At 47.8% G+C, this 12,817-nt stretch overlaps 1 protein-coding gene across 1 annotated transcript in view; it reads right to left on the minus strand.

Moving 5' to 3' along the window:
• Positions 1-12,817, minus strand: part of phf14 (PHD finger protein 14) — a gene marked incomplete at its 5' end in the record, with an annotated part of 165,507 nt that overhangs the window by 54,521 nt on the left and 98,169 nt on the right. Inside the window, 1 exon segment of the mRNA XM_080787290.1 lies at positions 12,256-12,386. Within this exon segment, the coding sequence (XP_080643416.1) occupies positions 12,256-12,386 (131 nt within the window).

Here is a 12,817-nt window from a genome sequence, read left to right on the forward strand (position 1 = left end):
ACACACACACACACACACACACACACACACACACACACACACACACACACACACACACACACACACACACACACACACACACACACAGGGCGACCCTTAGCGTTCTGTGACGGGGGACGGGGGGGGGGGAGACGAAAATGATGAGGTCGTTCTGGGAGCTGTTTGATCTGCCGTCTCCGCTACAACAACACCTGTCAGATCTTTAACCCGTTCTGACCTGAGATCAGATCCTAAAAGAATGTCTTCTTACATCCTGACAGTTTTCTGAAAAAGCTATGTTTCTAATGTCAGACGTTCTTCGATTTTTGCAAAAAAAAAAACAGCAGACCTACGAGTGGCGCGCTACGAGCTTGTAGATCTGCTGTTTTTCAATAGCTAAAGCATAGCGTAATGCTATAACACCAAAAGGGGTTCCCGCCCTGAATGGGTTAAGTGGTGGAAGCTCACCGAGTTGTATACCAGGTATGGAGACAGGTACAAAAGTATTTAACCAAAATGTACTTGAATGTTAAAAAGTACTCGTCTCAATAAGTTCAAATGTATAAATAATATATTTAGACAAGAGTAAATGTGCATAATTTGGGGCGGTCGTTGACAGAGTTTTGATCAACCACTGATAATACAGCAACGGAGGTCACGTGACCGGAGTCGACGCATCGACTCCGCTAGCTGCAGCGCTGCTCGCGGCCGGCCGGCCCGGTGTGGTCCACCGAGCCGGATACTGTTCGGTGTGGTCCACCGAGCCGGATACTGTTCTCTCTATAGAGGAGTGGATTATCTGACTCCTCCTCCTCCTTCTCGCGCCCTTTGATTTACTGCTGCAACATCATTAAGGAGCCATTGTTTTACTAGTGATATAATGAATGGAGGAGAGGAGAGGCTCGATACATGCCTTTATGCTTTAGAAGAGGAGAGGGGAGGGGAGGGGAGGAGAGGAGAGGGGAGGAGAGGCTCGATACATACCTTTATGCTTTAGAAGGGATAGGGGAGGGGAGGGGAGGAGAGGAGAGGCTCTATACATGCCTTTAGCTTTAGAAGAGGAGAGGGGAGGGAGGAGAGGCTCGATACATGCCTTTAGCTTTAGAAGAGGAGAGGGGAGGAGAGGAGAGGCTCTATACATGCCTTTAGCTTTAGAAGAGGAGAGGGGAGGAGAGGAGAGGCTCTATACATGCCTTTAGCTTTAGAAGAGGAGAGGGGAGGGGAGGAGAGGCTCGATACATGCCTTTATGCTTTAGAAGGGGAGAGGGAGGGGAGGAGAGGAGAGGATGCAGTCGGACAATTTTTTTGTTAGTTCTCAACTAAGGCCCCAAACACCAACAACTACTGATATTTCACAGAAGAGAAGAAAAACTACCTGCAAACAGAAAGACCAGTCTGTGTCTCATAGGAGGGCTGTGGGCAGTTCAGAAACCAGTCTGTGTCTCATAGGAGGGCTGTGGGTAGGGTTGGGATTCGGAACCGGGTCCATTTCAGACCCGGTTCCGACATTGCGGGTCCGGAGCCGGTTCCATCGTTCGTCGTAGTAACGGTTCCCCAAACGGTTCTCATCAGTCGTCATTTAGCTCCGCTGTGTCTGTGCATGCATGCAAGCAGAGCCTGTGGTGACGTCACCCCACCTACATGAGAGAGTGGGGTCGGGGGAGGATACGCCCACTGTTCTGTGCATTCAGCGACTGCTCACCGCCGCGGAGTGAGTGGGACAGTATGTCGAAGAGATCTCCATAGTGTGGTTAACAGAGAGGAAAACGACTCTGAGGCTGAGCACGCAACGTGCAATAAATGCGATGCTATAGTTCCCTGCAAAGGTTGTTGCAACTTGTAGGCTACCAGTTGCACCACGTCCACAAGTTCTCAAAATCAATATGTCTACACGAGTCCACAACTCACGAGAACAATCTACAGTAGGCACATCGCGTTTGAGAGCCATGCGGAAAGCCGTGCCTGCACTCCCCGCAGCTCCACCACAGCCGGCGGGGGACGAGGATGATGCAAGGCTCGTTCACTTTCCCCAGGATAGTAACGTAATAGAAAATAAAAACTACTAAACTTCTACAGAGCTTTTCATTAGGCGTGTTGTAGCCTACAACTGTTGTTAATGGTGTTAATTTAGACCGCCAATGACTCGACGTCCTTCTGTCTGATATTATATGAATCACGTTAAATATCACTATCAATGCTTTTGATTTGTCTCTAAATTAATCGCGTGACTGTTGAGCCCAGCGTTTAGGTGCATATACCTCCATAGATTGATTACTTTATAAAGAGTTTGCAGAAAAAAGCACAGGAACGTAGCCTACAGTTCAACACAAGGTCTGCTAAGAGGATTTTATAATCCAAGAAAGCACTATTTGTTTCCATTAGGGTAAGGGGTCCTTCATATTAAATTAATCTGAACATTAAAGACAACATTTGTCACCACAACAATATTATTATTGCAATGTGTATGTACTGTATATTTACTATACAGTACAAATTACAATATACAGTACAAATTGCAACAATGATATTGTTGTGGTGGCTAGCTGGTGGTGGTGAAATTAAAATAATAGTGCCACCTCATAATTGTAAAGAGCATTTTCAATAATTGAATTAATTAATTTGTGTTTATTATGTACTTGGTTAGGTTAGTTATAATATAAGCATAATCTATGTCAGAAAAAAAGGGGAAAAAATATTAGGATCCGTTAAGGGAACCGGAACCGTTAAGAGGGATCCGGGAAGGATTCGGAACCGTTAAAATCCTAACGAATCCCAACCATAGCTGTGGGCGGTTCAGAAACCAGTCTGTGTCTCATAGGAGGGCTGTGGGCGGTTCAGAAACCAGTCTGTGTCTCATAGGAGGGCTGTGGGCGGTTCAGAAACCAGTCTGTGTCTCATAGGAGGGCTGTGGGCGGTTCAGAAACCAGTCTGTGTCTCATATGAGGGCTGTGGGCGGTTCAGAAACCAGTCTGTGTCTCATAGGAGGGCTGTGAGCGGTTCAGAAACCAGTCTGTGTCTCATAGGAGGGCTGTGGGCGGTTCAGAAACCAGTCTGTGTCTCATAGGAGGGCTGTGGGCAGTTCAGAAACCAGTCTGTGTCTCATAGGAGGGCTGTGGGCGGTTCAGAAACCAGTCTGTGTCTCATAGGAGGGCTGTGGGCAGTTCAGAAACCAGTCTGTGTCTCATAGGAGGGCTGTGGGCGGTTCAGAAACCAGTCTGTGTCTCATAGGAGGGCTGTGGGCAGTTCAGAAACCAGTCTGTGTCTCATAGGAGGGCTGTGGGCAGTTCAGAAACCAGTCCTTCTAGTCCTGAAAAGTTGCAATGTGAAAATGGAAAGCCATCGTACTCACTATAATTAAAATAGCAGATCTACAAGCCCGTATATACAGAGCAGCACTTGTAGATCTGCAATTTTTTTGACCTACTTGGGTATACAACAGTGTAGAGTAAATAGCAGAACTACAAGATCAGCACACGCCGCGATGCAGCTTTAAGTTAGAATCATTAAAGAAACAGTTGTTTGAACATCATGAGTTATCTTTCCACCTATTGACAGTTCCACGCTCTGCCAGCAGGGGGCCCCAGTGGACCGAGCACAGAGGCAGCTCCTCCCCTCCCCTCCCCTCCCCTCCCCTCCTCTCCTCTCCTCTCCTCTCCTCTCCAGTCTAAATGAACTCCTCTCCTCTCCTCTCCAGTCTAAATGAACTCCTCTCCTCTCCTCTCCTCTCCTCTCCAGTCTAAATGAACTCCTCTCCTCTCCTCTCCTCTCAGCAGATCTACAAGTTATCACAGGTAGAGACATTGGGAAATCCAGCTGCATATTTATTTGACATATCTGTCTATGCACGCACGTGCACACACACACACACACACATGAGCTCACACACGCCGCATGAACTCGTGCACACACACATGCAGCTGCCGCGCGTGCGCACACACACACACACACACGCACACACACACACACACACACACACACGCACACACACACACACACACACACACACACACACACACACACACACTGACGAAGAAAGAAACAAAGAAAGAGAAAGAAAGAAGCAACTTAAATTAATGTCCTACAGAGAGTCCTCCTTCCTCCCCCCCTCCCTCCCTTCCTCCCTCCCTCCCTTCCTCCCTCCCTCCCTCCCTCCCTTCCTCCCTCCCTCCCTCCCTCCCTCCCTCCCTCACACATTCCATCCTGCATTCTCTCCTCTTTTGGGGGGGTTGGTGGTGGTGGGGGGTGGGGGGGGGGGGGTCAGGAGGAGAGGCAGAAAGGGTGAAGTCAGCAAAAACAAAATGGCGGCTTTAAATCATGGTCCGTCCCGTGTCAGAACACTAATGGAAAACCTACCATCATCCCAAAGGTTACTCTCTCTCTGTCTCTCTATGTCTCTCTACCTATACCAAAGGTTACTCTCTCTCTGTCTCTCTATGTCTCTCTACCTATACCAAAGGTTACTCTCTCTCTCTGTCTCTCTATGTCTCTCTACCTATACCAAACCTACCATCATACCAAAGGTTACTCTCTCTCTGTCTCTCTATGTCTCTCTACCTATACCAAAGGTTACTCTCTCTCTCTGTCTCTCTATGTCTCTCTACCTATACCAAAGGTTACTCTCTCTCTGTCTCTCTATGTCTCTCTACCTATACCAAACCTACCATCATCCCAAAGGTTACTCTCTCTGTCTCTCTCTGTCTCTCTACCTATACCAAACCTACCATCATCCCAAAGGTTACTCTCTCTCTGTCTCTCTATGTCTCTCTACCTATACCAAAGGTTACTCTCTCTCTGTCTCTCTATGTCTCTCTACCTATACCAAAGGTTACTCTCTCTCTCTGTCTCTCTATGTCTCTCTACCTATACCAAAGGTTACTCTCTCTCTGTCTCTCTATGTCTCTCTACCTATACCAAACCTACCATCATCCCAAAGGTTACTCTCTCTCTCTGTCTCTCTATGTCTCTCTACCTATACCAAAGGTTACTCTCTCTCTGTCTCTCTATGTCTCTCTACCTATACCAAAGGTTACTCTCTCTCTGTCTCTCTATGTCTCTCTACCTATACCAAACCTACCATCATCCCAAAGGTTACTCTCTCTCTCTGTCTCTCTATGTCTCTCTACCTATACCAAAGGTTACTCTCTCTCTGTCTCTCTATGTCTCTCTCCCTCTGTCTCTCATGTATCTCTGTCTGTCTCTCTCTCTCTCTCTCCCTGTCTGTCTGTCTCCGTCTTCTCTCTCTCTCTCTCTCTCTCTCTGTTTCATGTCCTATAATTCCCTCCCTTAAAGAAGCAACAGAACACAGTTGTACACCCCCCCCCCCCCACACACACACAGCTGCACCCCCCCAACCCCCCTCAGGGACCCAGCAGGCCAGAGGATGAGGGATGGGGGCGTTTACAGTTCTCCACGCCGCGATGCGCCCATCTCCTGTTTCTACACGCACGCGCGCACACACACACACACACACACACACACACACACACACACACACACACACACACACACACACACACACACACACACACACACACACACACACACACACACACACACACACACACACACACACACACACACACACACACACACACACACACACACACACACACGACTCGTAAATAAAGGCCGTTCATGGTCGCGACACCACAGACACACGCTCTGTGTTTAAGCAGATTGTCACGAGTGGTTCCTCTCTGTAGGGGGAAGATGAAAGGAGACGCACACTCTGTTACCCTGGGGAGAGAGAGCTTTCTTCGAATGGCCAGAATGTATGCAGGGCCGAAGTGGGTAGTTGTGACTAACTAGTAACACGTTTTCAAACGCAGTCGTGTATAAAGTGCAATATTTGGGTTAGGGTTCACGCACGCGCACACGCGCACACACACACACACACACACACACACACACACACACCACAAGGGGGTCCACGGTTCCCCAGGTGATAAATCAGGGCTGACGGAGGTCGTTACACGCACAAGAGGACCCCCGCCCCCCCCAGTATATACAATGAATTACCACACACACACACACACACACACACACAGTAACACACACACACACACACACACACACCACAACGGTAATAAGGTGAAAAAGTTTATTAGCGCTGCCTCTCAGTCATTTCTACACAACACTGAATAGAACTAATATCACTAACTAATATCACTAACTAATATCACTAACTAATATAACTAACTAATATCACTAACTAATATCACTAACTAATATCACTAACTAATATCACTAACTAATATCACTAAACAGCAGCAGAAACACATCACATTCTGACAGCACACGTCACGCTTAATCATCAATGAATACATTATACGATAAATCATAAACATGACTAACATTAAAAAGAGTCCCTTTGAAGGCCTGTCTGAATGTAAACCAGTGGTTCCCCAACAGTGACGTCATGTTTCCGTCAGCCGTGACACACCTTTTATGGTCAAGGACCCCCAAACATTTAATAATAGTATATTATCTGACCCCCCATCTGAAAAGGTGTCGTTCCAGGTTTTTACAACATAAATTGGGGGTCCTAGAGATAGAGATAGGGGGGGAGGGGGGGTCCTTGAAATTAAACAGGGTTGAGAATCACCGCTCATGGGTGGTCCCTGCTCTATGTGGGGGTCCTTGACATGAAACAGTTTGGGGACCACTGCCCTGGAGGACCCCCCAGGGACCCCCCGTTAAAGACCCCCCCAGGGACCCCCCAGGGACCCCCCGTTAAAGACCCCCTCAGGGACCCCCCAGGGACCCCCCGTTAAAGACCCCCTCAGGGACCTCCCCGGGGACCCCCCCAGGGACCCCCCCTGTTGAGGACCCCTGTTGTAAAAAAATAAAATAAAAAACACTTTGTGTACTTTGAGGAAAACTTAAAAAAAAGGCATTAATTATTAATGTCTCGTCTTTTAAAGACTGGTAAAAAAACAAAGTAAAGTGTGATCACAACAGGCGACGTATGGATCTACAGATCTAAAGTTCATCATATGAAGAATGCATGGATCTACAGATCTACGGTACATGTTATAAAGAATGCAGGCACAGAAATGAAACATGGACCAAAAAAAACATCTCCAATAAATACTGTACATCAAGTCTATCTGGCATTCACCGGCTACGGGATTGGTTAAGGAGAGACTCGGGGGCTTCTGGGATTGGTTAAGGAGAGACTCGGGGGCTTCTGGGATTGGTTAAGGAGAGACTCAGGGCTTCTGGGATTGGATAAGGAGAGACTCGGGGCGAGAGAGAGAGAGAGAGAGAGAGAGACAGAGAGACACAGAGAGAGAGAGAGAGAGAGAGAGAGACAGAGAGACACAGAGAGAGAGAGAGAGAGAGAGAGACTTTGCGACACTAAAACATTTTCTTAAATGGTTACATTTTCGTCACTAGCCTACGCTAATGCTGCTACGCTAATGTGCTAACTGTACACAACACTGACGTCTCCTCAAAGACAGTTTCTCACACACACGCACACACACACACACACACACACACACACACACACAGCTCCAGGTTCAAGTTGCAATTAAAGTCCTTTTCTCCTCTTTTTTCCCCCGTTCTGACACCGTTGACACGCGGCGGCTGATTGGAGGAGAGACGACTTCAATCAATACGCCCTGATTGGCTACGATGGTGATGATGATGATGAGAGAACAAGTCGATACAGAGGCCAACCCCCCCCCACCCCCCCCCCCCCCCGGTGAGACAGGACAGGATGCATATACATACATAATTCATTGTCTCATGATGTCATCATTTAATTAGCTCAGGTGTCCATTCACCTTCAATCAATAAAGTTTTTATTTTCTTTTCAGACAGCAATGGGTTAATCGCTCCCCCAAAACATTAGTCTCTGTGTGACTCCCTCTAGGGGGCGCCGTATATGCATCCATAGATGTTCCTAGAAGCTTTGTCATTGGTCGATTTGGTATAAGACATTTCGACTGGGGTTATATTCATTTTCATTTTCGACCAACGACAAAGCTTCTAGGAAACATCTTTGGATTCAGATGGCGCCCCCTAGAGGGGAGCATTTTGGGAGTGGTTTAACTCATTGCTGGCTGTCTGAAGAAAAAAAAACAAAAAAAACCAAACGGTACAGCCGGTGGGTGTGGGTACAGGGTTGGGGTCACAGGGTTGTTGGTGGTGGAGGGAGAGGCGCAGAGCTGTCAAATCAAACCCCCCCAAAAAAACATCTTCAAAGAACGCCAACGTGTCTGTCTTGAGGTGGGCTGTCCCGTAGAGGAGGAGCAGGGGTGAGGTGGGCTGTCCTGGCTCTCTCTCTCTCTCTCTCTCACAACCTGTGAAAGGCAAAGACAGAAAGAGTCAGGTCAGCCAACCTCCACCGTCCTGCCGACTACGCCAAAACCAAACACCTTAGCGCACTAACGGACGCAGAGACAAAACCAAACACCTTAGCGCACTAACGGACGCACAGACAAAACCAAACACCTTAGCGCACTAACGGACGCAGAGACAAAACCAAACACCTTAGCGCACTAACGGACGCACAGACAAAACCAAACACCTTAGCGCACTAACGGACGCACAGACAAAACCAAACACCTTAGCGCACTAACGGACGCAGAGACAAAACCAAACACCTTAGCGCACTAACGGACGCACAGACAAAACCAAACACCTTAGCGCACTAACGGACGCAGAGACAAAACCAAACACCTTAGCGCACTAACGGACGCACAGACAAAACCAAACACCTTAGTGCACTAACGGACGCAGAGACAAAACCAAACACCTTAGCGCACTAACGGACGCACAGACAAAACCAAACACCTTAGTGCACTAACGGACGCACAGACAAAACCAAACACCTTAGCGCACTAACGGACGCAGAGACAAAACCAAACACCTTAGCGCACTAACGGACGCACAGACAAAACCAACACCTTAGCGCACTAACGGACGCACAGACAAAACCAAACACCTTAGCGCACTAACGGACGCACAGACAAAACCAAACACCTTAGCGCACTAACGGACGCACAGACAAAACCAAACACCTTAGCGCACTAACGGACGCAGAGACAAAACCAAACACCTTAGCGCACTAACGGACGCACAGACAAAACCAAATCACCTTAGCGCACTAACGGACGCAGAGACAAAACAAAACAAAGCGATAGGAACGTAGGAGGACGGAGCGGTTACATTAGGCTTACCGTGTAGCGATAAGAGTCGCTTTGCCCGAGAAGACTACAAGCTGAAACAAGAACTACAAGATAAAACAAGAACTACAAGATAAAACAAGAACTACAAGATAAAACAAGAACTACAAGCTGAAACAAGAACTACAAGCTGAAACAAGAACTACAAGATAAAACAAGAACTACAAGCTGAAACAAGAACTACAAGCTGAAACAATAACTACAAGCTGAAACAAGAACTACAAGCTAAAGAAAATAGATTTACAAGCTAAACATAGATCTATAAGCGAAGGGACATTTCACCGTTAGAATGAACTGCAGTCAATCGATTTTAAAAATGTGCAACCTAGAAAATAATGAAGTTAGTGGGTTTGACTGGACTGAAGAATTCCTACAATTCCCATAGTGCTTTGCTGCACTGCCCCTCCTTGTGGAGAGGGGCGGGGGGGGGGGGGGGGGTTTGTAGTCCAGGAAGTGAGACCACATTTTCTGGAGATGTTTTTTTGGTCATGAACTTGATGGCGTCATGACCATCTTTAACCCATTCTGACCTGAGATCAGATTCATACGAGGTTTCCACTGGACACACACACTGGTCCGATTATCCCATTCTGACCTGAGATCAGATTCATACGAGGTTTCCACTGGGACACACACTGGTCTGATTAACCCATTCTGACCTGAGATCAGATTAAAGTCGTTCTTCGATTTTTCAAAAATAGCAGACCTACAAGCTCGTAGCGCGCCACTCGGTGGCGCGCTACGAGCTTGTAGATCTGCTATTTTTTAAATAGCTAAAGCATGACATGATGCTATAACACCAAAAGGGGTTGGAGAGGAGAGGAGAGGAGAGGAGAGGCGAGGCGAGGCGAGGAGAGGAGAGGAGAGGAGAGGAGAGGCGAGGAGAGGAGAGGAGAGGAGAGGAGAGGAGAGGCGAGGAGAGGAGAGGAGAGGGAGAGGAGGGGAGGGGAGAGGAGAGGAGAGGAGAGGAGAGGAGAGGAGAGGAGACAGAGGAGAGGAGAGGAGAGGAGAGGGAGAGGAGGGGAGGGGAGGGGAGGGGAGGGGAGAGGAGGGGAGGGAGGGGAGGGGAGGGGAGGGGAGAGGAGAGGAGAGGAGAGGAGAGGAGAGGAGAGGAGAGGAGAGGAGAGGAGAGGAGAGGAGAGGAGAGGAGAGGAGAGGAGAGGAGAGGAGAGAGAGGAGAGGAGAGGAGAGGAGAGGAGAGAGAGGAGAGGGGAGATATTCATTACATCTTAATGAACTGTGCAAATGTATGTGGCACTTCAATGCATGGGATCTCTATGGAGCAAGACACATACACGCACACACAGGCACGCACGCACACACACACACACACACACACACACACACACACACACACACACACACACACAGGCACGCACGTACGCACGCACAGTCGTGCTGAACCAAAGGCAGGGAGAAGAGCTTAATGAAGACTGAACTTTAATCATCTGGAGGATATGGCTCCCTCCGGCGCGCGCGCGCACACACACACACACCGACACACACACACACACACACAGACACCGACACACACACCGACACACACACACACACACACACACACACACACACACACACACACACACACACACACACACACACACACACACACACACACACACACACACGCGCACACGCGCACACAGACACAGACACACACACAAACACACGGGCAGGCGAGCGGACGGACGTACGGACACAGGGACACACATAGCTGTGTGATGGAGTGAAGGCACCGCTCAACAATACAGGAAGTAGAAACCAACAGAGTCCATTAATATATAAACTACTGATGGGGGAAGGGTGTATACTCTCTGTCTCTCTCTCTCTCTCTCTCTTGTCAATCATAAGCAGTGTAAAATGTAGTTCATTGGGAGGTGTAGGGAGGACGCTTTATTGTGAAGTCACAGCTCGTCACGGCCCGTCACGGCCCAGGCAGGAAACAGGGTGTTTAAACTGGGCTGCTCATTGGCTGTACGTTAGACTACAGAGTACAGAGTACAGGAAGCAGGGTGTTTAAACTGGGCTGCTCATTGGCTGTACGTTAGACTACAGAGTACAGAGTACAGGAAGCAGGGTGTTTAAACTGGGCTGCTCATTGGCTGTACGTTAGACTAGAGTACAGAGTACAGGAAGCAGGGTGTTTAAACTGGGCTGCTCATTGGCTGTACGTTAGACTAGAGTACAGAGTACAGGAAGCAGGGTGTTTAAACTGGGCTGCTCATTGGCTGTACGACGTTAGACTAGAGTACAGAGTACAGGAAGCAGGGTGTTTAAACTGGGCTGCTCATTGGCTGTACGTTAGACTAGAGTACAGAGTACAGGAAGCAGGGTGTTTAAACTGGGCTGCTCATTGGCTGTACGTTAGACTACAGAGTACAGAGTACAGGAAGCAGGGTGTTTAAACTGGGCTGCTCATTGGCTGTACGTTAGACTATAGAGTACAGAGTACAGGAAGCAGGGTGTTTAAACTGGGCTGCTCATTGGCTGTACGTTAGACTAGAGTACAGAGTCTGTGGACAGTTAGCGCTGCAGACGCTGCCGTCGCCTCAGGGTGGTCGAGTTGAGTATTGCTTCTTTGAAGAGTCAAAACGAGACCAAACTAAATATGACCACAGACACATATATATTAATATATAAAGATATATGGAGTAGAGGTTTATGCATATTAATAATATATAAAGATATATGGAGTAGAGGTTTATATATATTAATAATATATAAAGATATATGGAGTGGAGGTGAGCGAAGTCGCATGAAAGCAATACCAAGACAACAACAGTAGATGTGCGGGACACGGGAAGCGAACGCAGCTCACACATTGCAACAGCAATTAGAATAAATTATGTACTTTTTAATTTCCTTTTAGTTTAGTTTTTTTCCATTTTTTTGTGTTTTGTGTTTGTGTGTGTGCGTGCATGTGCCTGTGCGTGTGTGCATGTGGCTGTACGTGTGTGCGTGCATGTGCCTGTGCGCATGTGCCTGTACGTGTGTGTGTGTGTGTGTGTGTGTGCCTGTGCGTGTGTGCATGTGCCTGTACGTGCCTGTGCGTGTGTGTGTGTGTGTGTGCGTGCGTACTGACCTCACTAGGTTGTCGTTGTCTCCTGTCTCCTTGCAGGAGCTGCAGTCGGTGCGGCTGTCGTCTGCCTTGGGTTTCCTCTGCAGCGCAGACGCAGACTGTCTGCGCTGACGGCGCTCCCGCGGCATCAGGTCCTGAAACCAGTTTAAACCCCTTTAGACCTGAAACCAGATTCTACATAATGTCTAGACCTGAAACCAGATTCTACATAATGTTCAGACCTGGAACCAGATTCTACAGAATGTTCAGACCTGGAACCAGATTCTACAGAATGTTTAGACCTGAAACCAGATTCTACAGTGAAGGAAGAGACTAGCCTCCATCTTGTTAGTGGTTTATTAAAGGTAGGCTCAGTGAAGAGACTAGCCTCCATCTTGTTAATGTTATATTAAAGGTAGGCTCAGTGAAGAGACTAGCCTCCATCTTGTTAATGTTATATTAAAGGTAGGCTCAGTGAAGAGACTAGCCTCCATCTTGTTAGTGGTTTATTAAAGGTAGGCTCAGTGAAGAGACTAGCCTCCATCTTGTTAATGTTATATTAAAGGTAGGCTCAGTGAAGAGACTA

This window comes from Protomyctophum bolini, assembly GCF_963924005.1.
Source record: "Protomyctophum bolini genome assembly, chromosome: 17".
NCBI lineage: Eukaryota > Metazoa > Chordata > Actinopteri > Myctophiformes > Myctophidae > Protomyctophum > Protomyctophum bolini.